At 32.4% G+C, this 21,403-nt stretch overlaps 2 protein-coding genes and 1 pseudogene across 2 annotated transcripts; 1 reads left to right on the top strand and 2 right to left on the bottom strand.

Annotated features, from left to right (window-relative positions):
* The first annotated feature begins 9,135 nt into the window (after nt 1-9,135).
* Nucleotides 9,136-10,132, top strand: LOC115702385 (thionin-like). Its single transcript, XM_030629856.2, has 3 exons — nt 9,136-9,508; nt 9,604-9,684; nt 9,799-10,132. The coding sequence occupies exons 1-3, from the start codon at nt 9,277-9,279 to the stop codon at nt 9,909-9,911; spliced, it is 426 nt and encodes a 141-aa protein (XP_030485716.1). The 5' UTR covers nt 9,136-9,276; the 3' UTR covers nt 9,912-10,132.
* Nucleotides 10,133-16,912: 6,780 nt separating this feature from the next.
* On the bottom strand, nt 16,913-17,350 carry LOC115719060 (uncharacterized mitochondrial protein AtMg00810-like). Its single transcript, XM_030647963.1, has 2 exons — nt 17,146-17,350; nt 16,913-17,100 (listed from the first exon to the last, which is right to left on the bottom strand). Exons 1-2 carry the CDS (start codon nt 17,348-17,350, stop codon nt 16,913-16,915), a joined length of 393 nt encoding a protein of 130 aa, XP_030503823.1.
* A 2,834-nt stretch (nt 17,351-20,184) lies between these two features.
* LOC133032873 (small nucleolar RNA Z247) lies at nt 20,185-20,321 on the bottom strand (annotated as a pseudogene).
* Between the last annotated feature and the right edge of the window lie 1,082 nt (nt 20,322-21,403).

Below are 21,403 nucleotides of genomic sequence, written 5' to 3'. Positions count from 1 at the left end.
ATGTGTGTGGGCACTACTCATACACTAAGGATTTCGAAATATTGAAGAAGAAGAGAGAGAGTGGTCAGCTAAAGATAGGGAGAGAAAAGACTCAGTTTTTTCTGACTCAGAAAGTCTGAAGAAAAGTGTAATTTTTCTGAAGCCTTCACTATCTATTTATAGCATTCCACTAGGGTTAGATTTGAATTATATGGCATTAAAATAATGAAAAAAATAAACTTAAAATACACACAATAGGTGGCCGGCCAAGCATTAGTGGATTGGGCCTTGGGTTTTGCAATTTTGCAATTTTAACACCTTTTGTATCTGATTTTCTCAAAAATGCCAATTTCCTAATTCAATCATTTAAATGCCAATTCTAACTATTTAATAACTATAAATAATTATTAAATAATATTGTCATTTATCATATTTATTAATTGAACCATACAAAGTATCATAATTAACAAATATGCCCCTATAAACTCTTTCTTTACAATTTCGCCCTTACTTAGTGAAAATTTCACAAATAGACATAGTCTAATTTGAGAATTATAATTGATTAATCAAAACCAATTACATGAGTCTTACAAGCAATATTATCTCAACTAGTGGGGGGACCATGGGTCTATATAACCGAGCTTACAATAAGTAGATCAAGAATTTAGCACTAAAATTCACTAACTTATTAATTCTTCGTTGAATCCACGCATAGAACTTAGAATTGCACTCTCAGTATATAGAATGCTCTATATGTTCCACCATATAGACACATCATTAGTTATCCATTTTTATAATCCTAATGTGATCAATGATCCTCTATATGAATGATCTACACTGTAAAGGGATTAAATTACCGTTACACCCTACAATGTATTTAATCCTTAAAATACTTGACCCCGTATAAATGATATTTCAGCTTATGTGAAATGAGTACTCCACCATTTATGTTCGTTTGGTCAAGCTCGAAGGAGATCATCCTTTGCTTACTATTCGCCAGATAGAAGCTATAGATTCCATGTTTATGATAGCACTCCCACTCAATTGCACTACCGTGTTCCCAAAATGTACGTATCACCCTGACCTAAAAGTAGGCTTAACTAACAAATCAAAGAACACGTATAGCCTTTCAAGATTGAGCCTAATCATAACAGGATTCAGAACATTTGATCTAGGATCAACTAGGCGATATTGACTTGAATAAATATTACGGTAAGTTTAATAAATCTAAGTCAAAGTTCAATATCGGTCCCTTCCAATGCATACTCCATGCATCCAACCTGAGCTTTACTTTAACCAATGCTCTGGAAAGAACATAGCATTTCTCCAAATGCAAGTAAACTCTGTTGTAGATTATCATATTAGTAAAACCCTATGTCTAATAAATCTAGGAAACTTTATTCACATAGTCATGTTTACTTTCCAATGTGTTGACGGCACAATAAACAGGATCAAGTATGTGAAAAGGGTTTCAGATGAATTCATACATTATGTACATATAATCATGAAATAAATCATGTGAACCATGCAACATTAAATGTTATTTCTGATCTATATTAATATGTAAATCTGATTATATTGAAATGAGTTTTATTTAGGGCATAAAATCCAACAAGAGGAAGAGAGAGAGAGAGAGAGGGGAAAAATGAAATGGAGGGTATTTTAAAAATTGAAAAAAATAACATTTAATTGTATAAATGCATTAGGGTTCTAAATTTTATTAGGGAGTATTTTTTTAAGTATGTAAAATAAAATTATTCATATGTAACAAAAATAATTACATTTACTTTTAGTCGTTAGATCATTAATATTATATATATATAAAATTTAATAAAATCATAAAATTGCTGTTTAACTGATTTCCTTTTTCTTTTTAAAAAGAATTTTATTCTTTAGGGTATTAGTGTAATAAATTTTTTGCTTATATGTATTTTCAGTGAAACCATGTTTTGTATGTGTTTTCGAATTTAGATAGAGAGAGTACATTTCGTTGACTTAACAATGAATGTGCTTCATCGTCACCATTTTATTTTGAGATATCAATCTCATTTGACCAAAATCTCTATGACCAGATTTACACATACCATGATGAAAGAAAATAAGTTTGGAATCTATTCATAAATGCTTGTGGTGTGTATTTTTATAGTTTTTTTTTTTTCAGTTTTAACAAAAAAAAAAAAAAGTAACAATATTTCAAAAATACTTTCACCTGACCAAATAAACAAATATATAGTCATAATAAAAAAAAAATACACAAATATCACTTACACACACCTTCAACCCAGGATCCATGCTTCTTAGGCAACTATCGTGTAACCATCGCGCAATCACGCAGCAACCTAATGCAACCGAAACAAAAAATTCACCTAAGAGAGAACCACCTTTAATTCGGGTAATTTCACCTGAGAAGATGACCAGAATCAATCAAAATAGGGGATGTTTCGAATTCATGAAAATTTTTTTTTTAAAAAAAACTACTATGAAACTAAATTCAACTGGAAATCCATTTTAATTTGCATAAAACTAATGTCCTGACTTCAATTTTCAGATGCATGAAAGGAATATCTCAAAATGTTGAACTGGAGTTCCCAATATCCAACTCGAGTATAATCCAAAAAAATTACATCCTGGTATATTTTCGTTATTTTCTAAATTTAATAGTGAATTTGTTTATATTAAATCATAAAGAGACATGTAGATAAAGTTGCATACGTGGAAACACTGTTCTGATTTTTAAAGTTTCATAACAGTTGTATAAACATTTCGCTAACAGTTATTTCATCTGATTAAAACCTTCGTTTGATGCAACCTTTGGCCAACCACCTAGAAATTTTCGTTTGATCGAAACCTTCGTCTGATGCAACCTTCGGCCAACCACCCTACAACCATCGTTTGATTGAAACTTTCGACTGATGCAACCACTGCGCAACCATGTAGCAACCAGCGCAACTATCGTCTGATTCTGTAAGTGATAGTTTAAGAGGTATTTTAGTAATTAAAATCACATGAAAGCAATAAATGTTGTCCACACCTTATGGAGGTATTTTTGTAAATGAAGTGTCAATTTATATTTAGCTTATTTGTACAGCAGGTCCCTAAACCATGTATGTTTTTGCAAGTTGGTCCTCAAACTTTATTTTTTGGCAAATTAGTCTCCAAATTGTATAATTTTTGGCAAGTTGGTGTAACACCCTAACTACCTTAGGCGTATTACGTGATTTTTAAACGTACTGTGCAGCTCGTTGCTAATCAACGAGGTTTATGGAAAAACGTGATTTATTAAAATTTTGCTTTTTGATTAAACTTGTAAAACATATTATAAAAGACTCGGGATCCCGATTATAAAAATATTTACAAAAAGTTTCACTGTTTAACTATTACATCAAAATAAAAGTCGTCTAACGACAGTTACAAAAATCTCAGCCTTGCTGTCCCGAGGATCGTACGCTCCAGGCCTAACCGCCCCGACATGTACAATCTCATAAGCTCGCTCACGGTCCATCAGCTACAGCCTTGCCTTTACCTACGCATGAACATAAACTGTGAGTCGACAGACTCAGTAAGAAAAGCATAAAAATATCATACATAACTAACTGCCGTGTCCAACACGATACTGAGTCCCGCTACTGCCATGTCCAACATGGTACTGAGCCACTACTGCCATGTCCAACATGGTACTGAGTTTTGAACGTTCAGGGGACGGTACTATTGACAAGTATCCTCCTGATCGGTCGAACCGGTCATACTCCGGCTGCTGGTCATACTCCAGCCTGTACCGACGGGATAGGTCAATAGCACTGAACCACCAACCAAGTGTCAGCCTGATCGGTCGAACCGGTCATACTCCGGCTGCTGGTCATACTCCAGCCTGTACCGACGTGACAGGGTTGGATGGTTCGAAGCCAACATACAACTAATGTAATCTAATAGGCTTCCTACATGCTCGCTAAACATGTAATCTACATATGCATACTGTTATACTAATCTTACCTGGATTCCGATTTCAGGTGTGCCGGTCAACCTGACTGGAACTGAAGCTGAGCGGCGGATTACTGGCTCCTAAACCATAAAAATCACAACGCTATAAGTGACACGCTAAATCACTTCCCGGGGACTAAAACTTGGAACTAAAAGTTTCCCTATCGATAAAAAGCATGGCAATACCCCTAAAAACATAAAAACGAGGAAAACTAGGGTTCTGAAAAATCCCCCAACCTAGGCCAGGTTGCCCAACCGAATTCGGTTCGAAGTCGGGACCCCATCCGGAATTCCGGATGCACAATCGGAATTCCGGTTCCTCGCAGGCAGCAACTTCAAAAATTCATAACTCGACCAATTCAACCCCAATTGGTACCAAACTTTCCAGACCTGTTCTAACCACCCTAAAGAACAAATCTAAGGCCTCAAAACCACCCAGAAAACACAGAGGCAAAATTCACCATTAAAGACCAAGCTTTGAGTTCCAAAACTCAAACTTGGTTAAATCCACTAACATGCATCCTAACCTAGTTAATTCTACTTAACTAAGCATAAAATCACCTCTGAAAACATACAAGAACACCCAGAAATTTCACAGAAACAAAATGAACCATTTCACTCAAAAATCACATATTTGCATAGGAAATTCAAAGCTTTAAACAACACCACTAGCATGCATTAAAACCTATGTAATCCAACCATTTAAAACCTAATTAAGCTACTGGAAACAACAATTAAACACAGCAGCAAGAACTTCAATTTAACATGCATTTTCTCAACTTTTTCATCAAACAAACTCAAGAAAACAAGGTAGAGAAATTATATAAAGAAATACCTCAACAAGGGATTACTAGAGCTTGCAATCCAAGCTTGAATCACCACCAAAAATTCCAGCTCTTGAACCCCAAGTTTCAGCCGAAAAAGAGAGAGAGCAAAGAGAGTGTTTTCTTTGGAAAAATTCTATTTTTTAACACTTAGTCTCATTTTTGTAAAAATGAAGAATTAAACATAATTACTCACTTATCACACCTCATTTCAGCCAAGTAAAAATAAACAAATAACATTTAATTTCCATTTAATAAATCACATAAGACAAAATACTAATGGGGCAAAAAGACCATTTTGCCCCTCCACCATAAAACCACATACATCATACTAAAGGGGTATTTTTGGGACATTCTAAATTCCCGGCCATTCCCGACATTCCCAATGTCTAAACCCGTCCCCAAATACTAACACACTAAGTTGTGATTTCTACTGAGCCAAACGCCGAGTTCCAAAATACCGGACACCGGAAATGCGAAATATAAAAACTACTGATGACATAATCATGCATTTCTGAATTCCATAAATAACAGTAATAAATTATTTAAATAGCTATAAATAATTTCATAATTTAAACATAAACAACTGCTAATTTCCAAATTAACTAAGCGGGCTTTACAGTTGGTCCCCAAACTTTATATTTTGGTAAATTGATCCCCAAACTTTTATTTCTTTAGCAACATTAAGTTCCCACTATTACATATTGACATTTTTATTATTTATTTTACGTACTTTAATTTATGTTTTTGTGTCAAATTCAAATATATTTTTTTTAATTTTAATATTTTGAGATATTTTTATTTATTATATTAATATAAATATTTTAATACTTTAATTTATTATATTCATATACATTAATAATAAGGTAAAAAAAAGATAGATACTAGCGGGCACATATAATAGCTAGAGAAAAATTTAGCTCCTCACTTTTTTATATTTTAACATTTATAGTATATTTTAGTGGTGATTTATGAATATGTGGTATTATAATTTTAAGTATTATTACCATCAATAATTAAATTTAATTATTTATTTATTATACTTAAGTATTTACATCATAAATTACAAAAAAAAAAAAAAAGTATTATATTCATGTAAATTAATATTGAGCTTTGGTCCCCACTCCATAACAAATTAACTAAAATTAAAAGGTCTTTTTTAACTCAATACAACGTTGGATAATGCTAACTAACTAATAATACCAATTAACGTTGCTTACAATGTTTAGTCACGTTTTACAAATTTCTTAGATATTTATGGGGCAATTCTCGACCACTACTTATCATTTTTGTGACTCAATAATATTTATTTGTGTTTTTCATTTTTAACTAAAGTATTAAGAGGTGCCGCTTAACACTATTTTATGTACAAATATCATTATTTAACTAAAGTATCGAATTCCATTTAATTTAATGTAATAACTTTTAAAGAGTATCACTAGCTAATCACAATATGACATGTCTAGAAGTGTTAGACACTACTGGTACCCAATAACAATGCTCTTTTATTAATTGATGAAATGTTCAAGCTCACAGAGTTAATTTGCACGTTTTCAAAATTAAATCACCCCACATCACTACAAAAAAATCTTATTTTTAGTCAAAATTGTAACTAATTATAAATCACCATTCTTATGTTGTGATTAAAAAATCTGTGGCTACAGGTATTAGTCACAAAAATTACAATTTGTTGCAACTAAATATATTTTTAGTCACAATACTTATTGTGACTAAAACTGAATTAGTGACAACTTGTATCTAAATACTATGTTTTAGTCACGAGTAACTTTTTGTTGTAACTAAAAGTCACATTTAGGCACGAAAAATTTATATTATGACTACAAAGTTGTCACTAAATATAATTTTTTTTTGTAGTACATTTAAATAATGTTATTGAAAGTAGATGAAAATATATGATGACTGCAAACACTATATAAGTTGGAAGGAATGATGAATAAATTTTGGTGGAAGTCAAGTTGTAATAATTAGTCACGCGAGTTAGATGTCTTGAAAAAGACTTTATAAGCATGAACACGATGGTGGATTAGGATTTCGATTGTCACTTAGGAGATTTTAGTTTATCTATGTTGGGTAAGCAAGCTTAGCATTTGGTGTCTAACGAATCATACAAAAACAAATTCCTCAAAACACAACCTAAAATTAAACTTCTTTTTTAAACTAACAACATAAAAGAGTCTAGGGCTTTACCTTAGTCTTCCTTTCAATCCTTCCTCAAAAACAAGCTAAAACCCTTGTTGAATTGCTGAAGTTTGCTCTAAAAATCTGCTTGGTTCCTTGATTCCTACTAAGCCGAGAAGAAGAGAGGCAAAGGGAGGAGAGATGAACTTAATTTTTGAGTCTATCTCGATTCTTAAATTAAAAATTTCACCTTAATCCACTAAGGATAATAAAATAAAAACTTAAATGGCAAATGTCTAAAAGCCCTTACTCCATTGCTAAGTAAACTCTAAATTTAGGAGTAAAATAGTCTTAACCAATTACCTTAAAAAAAATCTCACTATTATAACTATACATAAATTTTGTTAATACTAAACTGTATCTATGTGACACTATTGGCTAAAACGTCAATTCTACTGTTACTCGGCATAAAATAAAACAATGCCAAAATTTAAAAATGACTTGCATGGCACACCTAGAATCTAATAAAATCTTTATATAATTGAAAAATTATTTCATTAATGTCTATTTTGACATAGATTTTATTTTCTACCAATGCACGTATAGTCATAAATAATTATTAAATTACTCATACTATGCTAATTTCCATTATCTAATTATGCAGTCTAGCCATAGCAAAAATAGATAAGTAGTGGTCAAGATTTGCCCCATAAATATCTAAGAAAAAGTAAAACATGAAATTATAGAGCCTGAAAGCAACGTTCCATGCATACCCATATAAAAGTCATATATATACATAATAATATTCCATGAATATAGATCATATTACCATCCACTAACAAATTAGAATAATAAAAAAAGTTACCTTGTATTTGGTTCCATAACAATATCTTTTGATTTTTTTATTATTATTATTTGACTATACCTAATTGTACATCTATTACTTTCTAGAATTTTAAATTGTTGAAAATTTTCTCATTAATTACAAGAAAAAATATGGAGGATTACAATGAAATACATAAAATACATAGAAATGTATTAGATCAAGATTAGAAAATAATGAAAGAAGAATAAGAACAAAAACACTCAAGAACATACAATAAGCTTAATCAAAGCTCAAGTAGCCTCATGTCTTAGGATGAATATATTCTGACAAAGTTCTAACCATACAACTAGTAATTTCAAGTTAATGTAACAATTATAATGATCATTATTTATAGAATTTTTTCACTCCCATATGAACATGAATAATAACCATAAAATCCTTAGTTATTACCAATTATAAAGTGGGGGTTAGTATTAATTAGGTAATCTGGAGAGTTTTTTGAGCTCTTAGAAAAACTCCTAACATTCAAAAACACATACAATTGATATGCTGAAAAGAAAAATAGTAATTGCTCACAAGTTACCAGTTTTTTCAGCTTTGGTCAATTCTTCTCCAAAGTGTTCCAAATCACTTCCAATCGATTTTGAACTATTTATACACTTTGTAAATGAATAAATCAATTATACAACAGCTACATTAACAATAGCTATCATTTATTCACTCATAAATAACTAATAATATCTTTTACTAATTTAAGACTGATAGTGTAGATAGAAGAATTACACAATTTTATGATCATCATTTCTCGAGAATTTGCAAATTCTTTTTTATGATTGTATTACAATATTATAACATCATATTGTATGTTACTATTAGACAAACATATTATTTTGTCACGCTTAATTATTTTTCCCTTAATTATAAATATTATATTATATAAATAATATAATACAAGTATATATGAATTAGTATATATAATTTTAAATATATATACTTAAGAGCATCTATCACATGTTAGTATCTTAAATTTGATGTATACCTAATACCTAATAGTATTTATTATTTGTTAGTATGTATATAGAAATTAAAGTATTGCATGACCATTTAAATTTAAATGATTGATGTTTCTCATTTTTTTGACTCAAAAAATCAGCATTGTAGATTGTTTGGATTGTTGATTTACATGTATGGTTGGTTTTGGCTTATTATTTTTTTACAGTACAAGTTCCTTATTTTAACTATATATGTGTTGTACCTGATTTATGTTTGATAGAGATTAAAAGTTACTTACCAAAAAAACAATAATCTATGTTTCTTCTTCATGATGATACTTTTCTATCTACTTTTACAATAATCATTTTAAATGTGGGATATAAGATAGGTACTAGTAGGTAAAGCTTACAACTATATAAGTTGGCTATATATACTAGTAGTTTCTCAACAAATTCATCAATAACAAAGTGTCTCTATAATAAATATTTTGTAAGAAGATATATAGTAGAGTGAATTAAAAACTAATAGAAGATCAATATGGAAGGCAAAACTAGGGTTATTGTGAGTGTTCTGTTAGTGAGCCTTGTTTTAGGACAAATTCAAGTTGAGGCGAAGAGTTGTTGTCCAACAACCACTGCTAGAAATATCTACGATGCATGTCGTTTTACGGGAGGCTCCAGAGAATTTTGTGCAAAACTCAGCGGATGCAAAATCATTTCAGGGAATACATGTCCCGACGGTTATAACCATGACATTCTCGAAAACAATGGTACTTAAAATAAACAAACTCATTTAATTATTGTTTGCACTAATAATTCATTATTGATTAGTTAACATCATTTAAATTTGACTCATTTAACTAAGGTGGTGATTCTGTCAATGAATACTGTAAGTTGGGGTGTGCATCCTCTGTGTGCGATCCCTTATCCACTCTCCAAGACTCTGGTAATTAAACCTTTATTATTATTATTATTATTATTATTATTATTATTATTATTATGCTTATTTCTTACTATTATTCTAATTATATGCAACTTAATTGTACCGGTGACTAACTAGACGCAAGTGAAGTTGTGAAGGAAGCTGTTGAAAAATGTACCAAGGCATGTTTTGCTATTTGCACTAAGGGTTCCATTACTGCTACTCCAGTTCAAATTGCTATAAAGGAGTAATAATTGTCATCTAAGGGGTGTCGTCTTTTCTTGGCTTTCAATAATTGTCATATATAATGTGACAAAAATATGCTAGACTTGTCTAATGCTATCTAGCTACTTGTGTTTAAGGTGTTTCCGATTTGTATGTGTCGTAGAAGATTGTCGATCCTAGATTGTATATTCTTCTACTTGTTGTTATTCAAATTAATAAAGATTAATTAATATGTGTCTTTTTTTAATCTTTTTCTCAATTATTTTGGTTGGTTTCTATTTATATTCCACACATCGTATAATTAATTTCAGTCTCATCTTATTTAACTTCAAAATCTTTTCGTATCACAATATTGTTGATCGGTTGGCCTCAAAAATGGTACCACTGTGTGATCCACTCTTCAAAGTGTTTCTTAATTTTGAGATGTTGGAAGAATATATATATATATATATATATTATCATTAAGATGATCGAAAGCAAAAAAAAATAAAATTAATTAGTTAGTTCTTTTGTAGTTAATTTGTTGACAAATTAGTTATCGAACTTAAAATTTAACCAAAATTTAATATACTAACAAATTTTAGAGATTGTAATTATTTTTAATTTAATATTTAAAAGTTATCATGTAATGTTTTAAATCGGTCTATTTTTAGTGAGAATTTTTGTTAGATTTCAAAAAATATATATATAAAAAAAGTTAAATAATATATCTTCAACATCATAGAATAAATTAAATTACAAACAAAATTGACTATACTAACTAATTTTTGGACAAACAATATGGTTAGTTCTAATATTTTATTGAAATATTAGTAACATAATGGTTGCTCAAAAAAATAATAATGTAAATATATTATAAGTAATAAGACAATATAAAATATAATCTTAAATAACTAAAAGTATGATTTTAAAAATAAATCTAAATCATTAGAACTATGATTTTTAGGCAAAGCAGACTTGACTCCAAGTTAAAAAATGCAACTTCCTACGATTACCTGACTCACCTCATAAAAAATCACGAAACAATTTATCGACTTCAGCAGTAATTTTTTGGGGTAAAATAAAGATGCTCATCCAGTAATTCCTAATCCCCAACAACACAGACTAAACTAATTAAGAGAGCTCTTCCTGCAAAAGATAAGTGGCGACTGGTCCAACCATGTAATTTATTTTGTACCTTAGATCAACAATTCCACCACAGTTCGAAGCCTTCTATTTGATAAGACACAGATTAATCTCGTAAGATAGTTCATGACTAGTACAAACAACAAGGGAGAGATGGGATCTTCACACCCTTAAAAGAACCATAAACTCTCGCTCATTGAGCATCAAAGAATACGATGTACCGCATAAGCAGACTAGAGTCGAGTTGATAATTTTGAAGGGAAGCAAAGACTTTTTTCATCAAACCAGTTGATAAATATAATTTTGTTTTATATAACTAAATATATAATATCTTTTTTATTAATGTATATTGTATCTAATTAAATTAGGTCGATTTTTAATTAGATTTTGAAAGTGTCATCTAATAACCGATCCAGTATAAGTACTAGCTAGATCCTAACAATTTATTTTTAATCCAATTCAATCCTATTCTACTTTTTATAATTTGATTGGACTGTTGTCTATAATTATTGGATAGATTTGAATATGTTGCCCCTATATGTGCACATATATATCACTACTCATCGAATCATAATTTTATAATTATTACCTGTTGTTATATATGAATACGCATATTTATATATGAACTAGAGGAGAAGTTAATAATTAACAAAAAGTCAAGGTTTTTCCTACTAATAATAATAAAGCAATGCATGAAAAACACTACCTATACTCCTTTTGGTTGGTGTGTTCTTTATAAAGAAATATAAAAAATAAAATAATGACTAGTGTATATATACTATATATAGTACAAAAAACCTTATAGACTATATAATTTACTTTCTAAATAAAAACTCTATTAATTTTTATATTATCAATTAGCTGTTAATATTTTAAAAGTATGAATAAACATGAATGTTTGAAATTATTTTTTTACTGTGTGTCAAATTTATGTGTACACATATCAGATCAAAGTTGTGAGTGTAATATTATACAAGTACAGTATACTTATCAGTGGTCATTGTAAAAGAATCTTATTGCCAGCAATTAATATATTGTTGTTATAAACACATACATATTTAAATATTTATGTACTAACTACGTACAAGACCAAAAATAATTAAAGGGAGATCTCAGTGCATAATATGAGAGATGACATGTTATAGTCAATCCCATTGTACTACTCCTACTAATTAATAACTATCACCACACAAGTGGATATGGTTGGTTATATAATAATAAAGTCATGCAAGCCTTGACCTTGTCCTTTTTAGTTGGTGCTTTAATAAATTATTACACAATAATTGTTAGTATGTTTGAACGGGAATTGTTATTTAGATCATAAATATGTGTACAGTAATAACAAATATATGCTTGGCTTTATTAAGATATCTCTTAACATTTCTCATAGTTGAATGACTAGTATTTTAACTAAGGTAGTGATAACTCAAGCTAAATTGAAAAAAATGGAGTAATATATTGAGTTTTTAATTGTCAATGAAGGAAGATATCACCAAGATGCATTTTTTTCGGTAGCCCATAATTAAAAAACTTTAAAATTAAGCGTGTTTGACTTCGAGAAATCTTAGAATGGATAATACTTTGAGAAATTTTCTCAAGAAATATGCGAGTAAAGACAAATCACATTAGAGAAAAACTTGTGTTGGTTTACAGAGTCAATCATCATTTTATGAAGCAGCAAGTAGTTTACTCATGTGCACTAAGTAGGTATGTGACTACACAAGTGAATCATGAGCATTACAAATAGTATCAGAGCCTTGACCCAACTAAAAGTATGATTGATAAGGATGTCGGTCCCCATATAAGGTGATTGTGACAATTAGAATCCCGTGATTTGCAAGGATAAATAGATTGATGAGTACTACATATATCAATAAGATCCATATTCTCTTAAGAACTCCAAAATTAATCGTGCTTGATGACCTAGAGCAATCTTAATATGAGTGATCTCTTAGAAAGTTTTTTTAGGGTGCGTGCGAGTGAGGGCAAAGCACGTTAAAAATACTTGCGTTAGTTTGCAGGGTCAGTCGTTATTTCTGTAAGTAATTGACAAAACTTACGTACTTGTGTATACTGTACGTAGGTATGTGACTGCACATATGAAGCAGGTCCATTACATATAATTATAAGGTAGGTAATTTTCTTCAAGTGTAACACACTCTGTGTACAGTATTTAAATAATATTGTAAGAGAGATAGAAAAAGAAGCTTGTGCGAATTTAAATTAGGAGTTGTTGTTTAAAGTGAAAAAATTGTAACTAATTATAAATCATCATTCTTATGTTGTGATTAAAAAATCTGTGGCTCAAGGTATTATTAACAAAAATTACAATTTGTTGCAACTAAATATATTTTTAGTCACAATACTTATTGTGACTAAAACTAAATTAGTGACAATTTGTATCTAAATACTTTTAGTCACGAGTAGCTTTTTGTTGTAACTGAAAATTATATTTAGTCACGAAAAATTTATATTGTGATTAAAAAGTTGTCACTGAATGTAATTTTTTTTTTGTAGTACATTTAAATGATGTTATTAAAAGTAGATAAAAATATATGATCGATGACTGCAAACACTATATAAGTTGGAAGGAATGATGAATAAATTTTGGTAGAAGTCAAGTTCTAATAATTAGTCACGTAGTGCGAGTTAGATGTCTTGAAAAAGACTTTGTAAGCATGAACACAATGAGATTAGGATTTCGATTGTCACTTAGGAGATTTTAGTTTATCTATGTTGGGTAAGCAACCTTAGCATTTGGTGTCTAACGAATCATACAAAAACAAATTCTTCAAAACACAACCCAAAACCAAACTTTCTTTTTTAAACTAACAACATAAAAGAGTCTAGGGCTTTACCTTAGTCTTCCTTTCAATCCTTCCTCAAAAACAAGCTAAAACCATTGCTGAATTGCTAAAGTTCGCTCTAAAAATCTGCTTGGTTCCTTGGTTCCTACTAGGCTGAGAAGAAGAGAGGCAAAGGGAGGAGAGAGGAACTTAATTTTTGAGTCTATCTCTATTCTTAAATTAAAAATTTCATCTTAATCCACTAAGGATTATAAAATAAAAAACTTAAATGGCAAATGTCTGAAAGCCCTTACTTCACTGCTAAGTAAACTCTAAATTTAGGAGTAACATAGTCTTAACCAATTACCCTAAAAAATCTCAATATTATAACTATACATAAATTTTGTTTCGCTAATTCTAAGATACTAAACCGTATCTATATATGTGACACTATTGGCTAAAATGTCAATTCTACTATTACTGGGCATAAAATACAAAAATGCCAAAATTTAAAAATGACTTGCATGGCACACTTGGAATCTAATAAAAGCTTTATAATTGAAAAATTATTTCATTAATGTCTATTTTGACATAGATTTTATTTTCTACTAATGCACGTATAATTATAAATAATTATTAAATTACTCATATTCTGCTAATTTTCATATCTAATTATGCAGTCTAATTATCTTGTGAATTTATTGGTTTCTTCAATCCCAATTTAAATTTCCTCTGCAAAATACCTCAAGCATGAATGGATCACTAAGAAACAGAGAATTCGGAAATGATTCCCACATATATTTTAAATGGAAGATGGGAAACCGGGGATAACTTTAGTTTTTGGCGCAAATTTTGGAAGCTCAAAGTTCCTTCAAAAAAAAATTTAGAATTTCATATGGAGAGGACTTACTCATTGTTTGCCCACAACTCACAATTTGATAGCTAAATTTGTTCCTTCGGAAGATGTCTGTCCAATGTGTGGAGAGGGGATGGAGACTACCTTCCATTGCATGGTTGAATGTCCTTTTAATAATTATTGGAAAGGTCTCGACAGTTTGTTGGGCAATTTGGAAAGCTAGAAATGATCGTGTGTGTAATGAGAAAGAATCTGTGGTTGAAAGGGTGGTCGTTAATCCAATTACTTATCTTTGATTAATTGGGATGCAGCCAATTTTAGTGCAGTGTTTGTTGGAGGCTGCTGGAGGGAGCAAACCAGGGTGTGTTACTTCTGTTGATTTACTTTCTCCTGCTGGTTTACTAATTTCAAATTGTAAATGTTTGCTTCAGAATTTATCGAATGTTGCTATTTCTTTAGTTAAATGATTTGGGAACAAGGTGGCTCATTAATTAGCTCGCTCTTCATGTTCTAGTCCTGATTGTATTATCAATGGGGTGTTGTCCCTGTTGAGTTGATGCCATTTTGTTGGCAGAGATTTAATGAAGTTGATTTCCTTCATCTAATGAAATAAATAGATATATTCCCCATTGGAGTACACCGTATAATATCACCCTTTCATCCAAAAATTTGGTTAAAACTCTTCCTCAAACTTTCTTCTCTACTCTAGAAGAATTGTTCTATCTATTTGAGTTTCCATCTCTCGTGTTAGTATCCACTATTTTGTATTCTAATTAATGCGAAGCATACTAATAAAATGTCTCTATACAAGGTAGAAACAAAAATAATGCATCACCAAGAATCACATATATACCTCAACAATTTTCAAGCAAGATGAGACTTGTAAATATTGATAGAAGGAAAAAAAAAATGTTGCAAGATTTCAACATATGGAGATAAATTTATGATATATTGTTAAAAACAAGAAAAGGGGTCAATTTAATTAACTTGGATCTTCATTTAAAACAAAGAGAGCCACCAAAATACATTAAAACAAAGGGTATAATACTTTAACTTCTACCACTCTTTTCTTTTTTCTCAAAACAAACCAACTAGGCAACATGAAATTAGTCAACTTCATTAGTAATAACTAATAAGATACTAATATAATATATACAAGCTCAAAATGACTAATATTTGAACATCAGCTATGATATAGGATAGCTAGAATATTTCCTCTCCATTGAAAGATAATGTTTCCATGGATGGTGAAATCCACATAACCACATCTTTCAATCGTAACTCTCTCGCTAAGTTACGCATGAACACGCTTGAAAATCTCCCTGTGCAAGAACCAAAAAGAAATCTGACATGCTTCCATTTGAGTAAAGGAGAACGACATAGCCTTTTACAATTGTCTGGCACGATGAGCGCCTTCAAGTACATATAAATTCAACAAACATATATATTTATATATGTATATGAAAATAAAATAAGGCAGCATAATCCAATTAAGAGAATAAAGGAAAATATTAAATATAAGTAATGGACATACCTTATCAGAAGAAAGTTGTAGTGTTACAATATTTCACGAGCAATTGAGATTCAGAAAAAAAATCATCATAGTCATAAACCAATTTGTGTCATATTTGCGATGATGATCATCAATGACAAATCTTCCATTCAACAAATTGGATGTCTTTATTGATATGCTGCAATTGATATTTGAAAGAACTCTGGAAACAGAGTTTTTGAGCAGAGAAAAGAGAGAGAGATGAAAGTAGAAAGTGATGAATTGAATGCTTAATCTCCAACTGATTGAGAACTTTTATATTTATATTGAAGGAGTAGTACAGACCTTATACAAGAAAGGAAAACTTTACAGAGACTAACAAACCTCTAACAACTCTAACAACTTAAAACAGAAAAATACTGACAGAAAAATAATAACAGAATTTAACTGATTTTTACATTCTAACATCCCCCCTCAAGTTAACGCTTGGGGTAAGCCATGAGTTAACTTGTCAAGAAAATAATGGAACGTTGAAGTAGGTAGAGGTTTAGTGAATAGGTCTGCAATTTGGTGCTCAGATTCAACATATCTCACATCCAGTTTGTGTGCTAAGACTCTATCCCGAACAAAATGCAAATCAACTTCGATATGTTTGGTGCGTGCGTGGAAAACAGGATTTGATGCAAGAAAACCAGCGCCCATGTTGTCACACCATAAGTTCGGACACTGAGGCAGAGAGATGCTGAGTTCAGTGAGAATGGATTCAATCTAGATTATTTCTGAAGTGGCTAAAGCTAAGGCACGATACTCCGATTCTGTGCTTGATCTAGCAACGACTGTTTGCTTCTTTGAACACCAGTTGATCAAGTTTACCCCAAGGAATATGCAATAGCCAGAAGTCCATTTTCTGTCATCATGACAGCCAGCCCAATCGGCATCAGTAAACCCTTGAATATCTAGTCGAGTTGAAGGTCAAAAAGTGAGACCAATGTCTTGAGTACCAGACAGATATCGCAAAATGCGTTTGCAGGCTGCCCAATGTTCAGATGAGGGCTGTTGCATATATTGACTTAACCGATTTACTGCAAAGGATATATCAGGCCTGGTCATTGTTAAGTATTGTAAAGCACCTATGATGCTGCGATATTGAGTTGGGTTTTGCATAGGTGTGCCAGTGGTGGCTGTGATTTTTATTGAGGAGCACATGGGTGTGGGTTGGGACTTAGAATCCAGTAGTTGAGTCTTAGCAAGAAGATCACGGATATACTTTTGTTGGTTTAATGAAATAGTGTTGCCTGTTCTGTGAACCTCAAAACCGAGAAAGTAGTGGACAGGACCAAGTATTTTGAGAGCAAAAGTGTGATGCAGCTGATGAATAACATGTTAAACCTGAGAAGCATTTGCACCAGTAATTAGAATATCGTCGACATATACCAATATGAGAAGTAAGGAGCCAGTGGTATTGGTGAAGAACAAGCTAGTGTCGGACTTGCTGTTGGTGTAGCCCCAATTGAGTAAAGTATTTTTCAGAGTGTCAAGCCAGGCCCTAGGTGCTTGTTTTAAGCCATAGATGGCTTTTTGAAGTTTGCAAACACAATCCGGGTAGTTAGGATCCACAAAACCTTGAGGTTGAGCCATATGCACATCTTCTTGAAGCTCTCCATTCAAGAAGGCATGATTAATGTCAATTTGCTGAATTTCCCAGCCATAAGTAGCAGCCAAAGTGAACATGATTCTAATGGTACATGGCTTAATAACAGGGCTGTAAGTTTCAAAATAGTCAATACCTGCCGTTTGTTGAAACCCCTTTGTAACAAGACGGGCTTTAAGTCTTTTAACAGTGCCATCAGGATAGAATTTAATCCGGTAAACCCATTTATTTTGAATAATGATCATATCTGAAGTTCTTGGAACAAGAATCCACGTTTTCTTGTTCTTGAGGGCAGTGATTTCATGTTGCATAGCAGCGTTCCATTTGGCACTTGCAAGAGCAGCTTTAATGGTTGTAGGTTCAACTTCATTATTTATTTGAGCAACATAAAGCTTTGGTTTGTAAATACCATGTTTGGATCTGGTCATCATTGGATGTTGGTTCTGAACTAGGGAAGAAACAGTGGTAGTTTTATGAGAGGAACTGGTAGGAGAAGTAGGAGTGGGGATATTGGTAACATTATGGGAAGAGGTAGTACTTGTGGTTGGGTTTAGAGGTACAGGAGTATGTTTCTGGTGTGAGGGTGAATGCGAGGGTACTGGTGTATGTTGCTGGTGTGAGGGTACTGGGGCAGGGTTAGGATTATGCATATGTGATGGATTGTTTGGAACAAGAAAAGCATTTGGATTGAGGACAGGTGTAGAGCTTTGTGATGTGATAACAATAGGTGTAAACAAGGACTGATATGGGAATTCTAGCTCGTTAAATGTGACATTCCGAGACACATATACACGGCCAGAGGGGTGTAGACATCGAAAGCCTTTGGAAGTGCTGCTATATCCTATAAAGACACATTGAGATGATCAAAAGGCAACTTTGTGTTGATTATATGGTTTGAGAAGTGGGAAGCATGAACATCCAAACACTTTGAACATATTATAATCTGGTGGTTGATGAAATAAAGTTTCAAATGGTGAAACATGATTGAGAATTGGGGTAGGGAGCCTATTGATGAGATAGGCAGCTGAAGCAAAAGCTTCCCACCAGAAATTTAAGGGCATATTGGCTTGTGCAAGTAAAGTTAGGCCAATATCAACAACATGCCTATGTTTTCTCTCAATTTTATTACCTTGTTGTTGATGGGTGTGAGGGCATGAGTTTCTTTGGACAATTCCCAAGTTTTTGTACAATTTATACAAAGGTTCAAACTCTTTACCAAGATCGGATTGGAGAGATTTGATTTGAGTGTGGAATTGCCTTTCAACAAGAGTATTAAATTGAGAGAAGATGCTGCACACTTCAGATTTGTTTTTCATAGGAAAGATCCAAACAAATTTGGTAAAATCATCCCTAAAACTGAGATAGTATCTAAATCCATCACTAGAAGGATAAAAAGATGGCCCCATACATCTGTTAAAACTAATTGAAAAGGCTGAACAGCTTTATTCTTGGTAGCTTTAAAGCTAAACTGATGCAATTTGCCAATTTGGCAGGCATTACAAAAAGGAAGTTGATTACATTTAGCATGGGGAACAACTTGAGACAAGACTTTATTAAGAATGACGGGAGAAGGATGACCAAGTCGACAGTGCCATATGTTGGCAATTTGAGACTTGTCTTGAATAGGGTTGCTGGTAGTTGTATGATTGTAAGCTTGGGGCTGAGAAACAGTGAGTTTCTTGATGGTTTCTTGAGTTGTAGGTGGGGAGACTTTGAGTTTGTAGGACCATCACTGAGATGGCCCTGCAGAAGAACTTGGCTGGTTTTCTTGTCCTTAATAAGACATGAAAGATCATCAAATTCAAGGGTTACATTGTTATCTTTAGTAAATTTAGAAATGCTAAGCAAATTCTTTGTGACATTTGGAACATGGAGAATGTATTGTAACAAAAGGGACTGATTTGGGAGAATGGTAGGGACAGAACTTGTGCCTATATGATGAATAGATAAAGAAGAACCATTACCTACAACCACCTTGGCTTTACCCTTGTAATTAGTAGCTGTGGTGAGATTTTCAGCATCATTGGTCATATGGTGAGTAGCTCCACTGTCCAAATACCAAGCTGTGGAAATGTCAGTGTTCGAGTTGGATTCAGAGAGAAGAGCTTGGGGATTTTCACCATTATTGGAAGAAGTAGATGCTGCCCCTGTAAATGTGAGGTCAAAACGATGATAGCGTTTAGTTGCAATATGACCAGCACGGCCACAAAGCTGACACACAGGTCTATTGCCACGGCCTCCTCTGTTGGAATTGTAAGATCTGCCACCACGATAACCACCTCTGGATCCTCGATTTGAATATGAACCCCTTGTGCTGCTGGTGTTGGTATTGGCTATATTTGCTTGAACATTGTGAAGAGAGTCTGTAGTATGTTGTTGGATACGCATCTCTTAACTTTGCAACATAAATTGGACTTCGGAGAGGGAAAGAGATTCAGATCGAGAGGTAAGATTGACTATTACTGCTTCATATTCAGATCCTAAGCCACCAAGAATATAAAGAACAAGATCATCATCATTGAGAGGTTGACCAGCTGCTGCTAACCCATCTGCATGTTGTTTCATTTTTAGTATGTAGTCCTCGATAGATAAAGATCCTTTCTTGGTGGTTTGGAGGAGATTTCGAAGCTACAACAATCTTGCACGAGATCGTGTGGCAAAGAGTTGAGCAAATGTTGTATAGATCTCGGATGAAGTGTGGCAGTGAATAACATGTCCCAACATGTGTTCAGTAACAGAATTCATGAGCCAATGCATCAAGAATTGATCAAAACGGATCCATTGTTGAAGATCGCGATTGGGAATATTACATGCAAGAATGGGTGGAGGTTGGGGAATGGTGCCAAGAATATAGCCATCGAGATCGTAAGCACGAATAACAGCCAATACCAAAGATCGCCAAAGAGTGTAATTGGTACGATCTAATCTGACGTTTAGGGGGAGGAGATGATTGTTGGGGAGGGGAATTTGAGCTTGTGGTTGTTCGATCCTTATTGCAGCAGGTGGATCAATTTGTTTTCCATGGCCATTGCCATTGTCGCCATTGTCACCTTGAGTAGACATGGCTCCGATACCATGAAAGAACTCTGGAAACAGAGTTTTTGAGCAGATAAAAGAGAGAGAGATGAAAGTAGAAAGTGATGAATTGAATGCTCAATCTCCAACTGATTGAGAACTTTTATATTTATATTGAAGGAGTAGTACAGACCTTATACAAGAAAGGAAAACTTTACAGAGACTAACAAACCTCTAACAACTCTAACAACTTAAAACAGAAAAATATTGACAGAAAAATAATAACAGAATTTAACTGATTTTTACATTCTAACATTACCTTCATAACAAAACGAAACTAAGTTTGGCACTGATTTAATTGTGACAACCTTGATTATATCACTCTCCTTGTTCATATTTCTCAATTTGAGGCTTTTCAAGTGTTGATTTGAGATTGTAAGATGCTCCAACCCCGACTTATGATAAGAATTATCAATTGTCAAATCCTCAAGGAGTGGGAGGTTTGTAATGAGATCTTCGAATGATGACTGGCTTTTCATATCCCATTCACAATTAACTAGTGATAGATTTTTGATTTCCTTACATGCAGACAG

The sequence above is a fragment of the Cannabis sativa genome, chromosome X (genome assembly GCF_029168945.1).
Source record: "Cannabis sativa cultivar Pink pepper isolate KNU-18-1 chromosome X, ASM2916894v1, whole genome shotgun sequence".
NCBI lineage: Eukaryota > Viridiplantae > Streptophyta > Magnoliopsida > Rosales > Cannabaceae > Cannabis > Cannabis sativa.
Note: the sequence above shows the minus strand (reverse complement) of the source record. Positions and strands in the feature narration are given on the sequence as shown.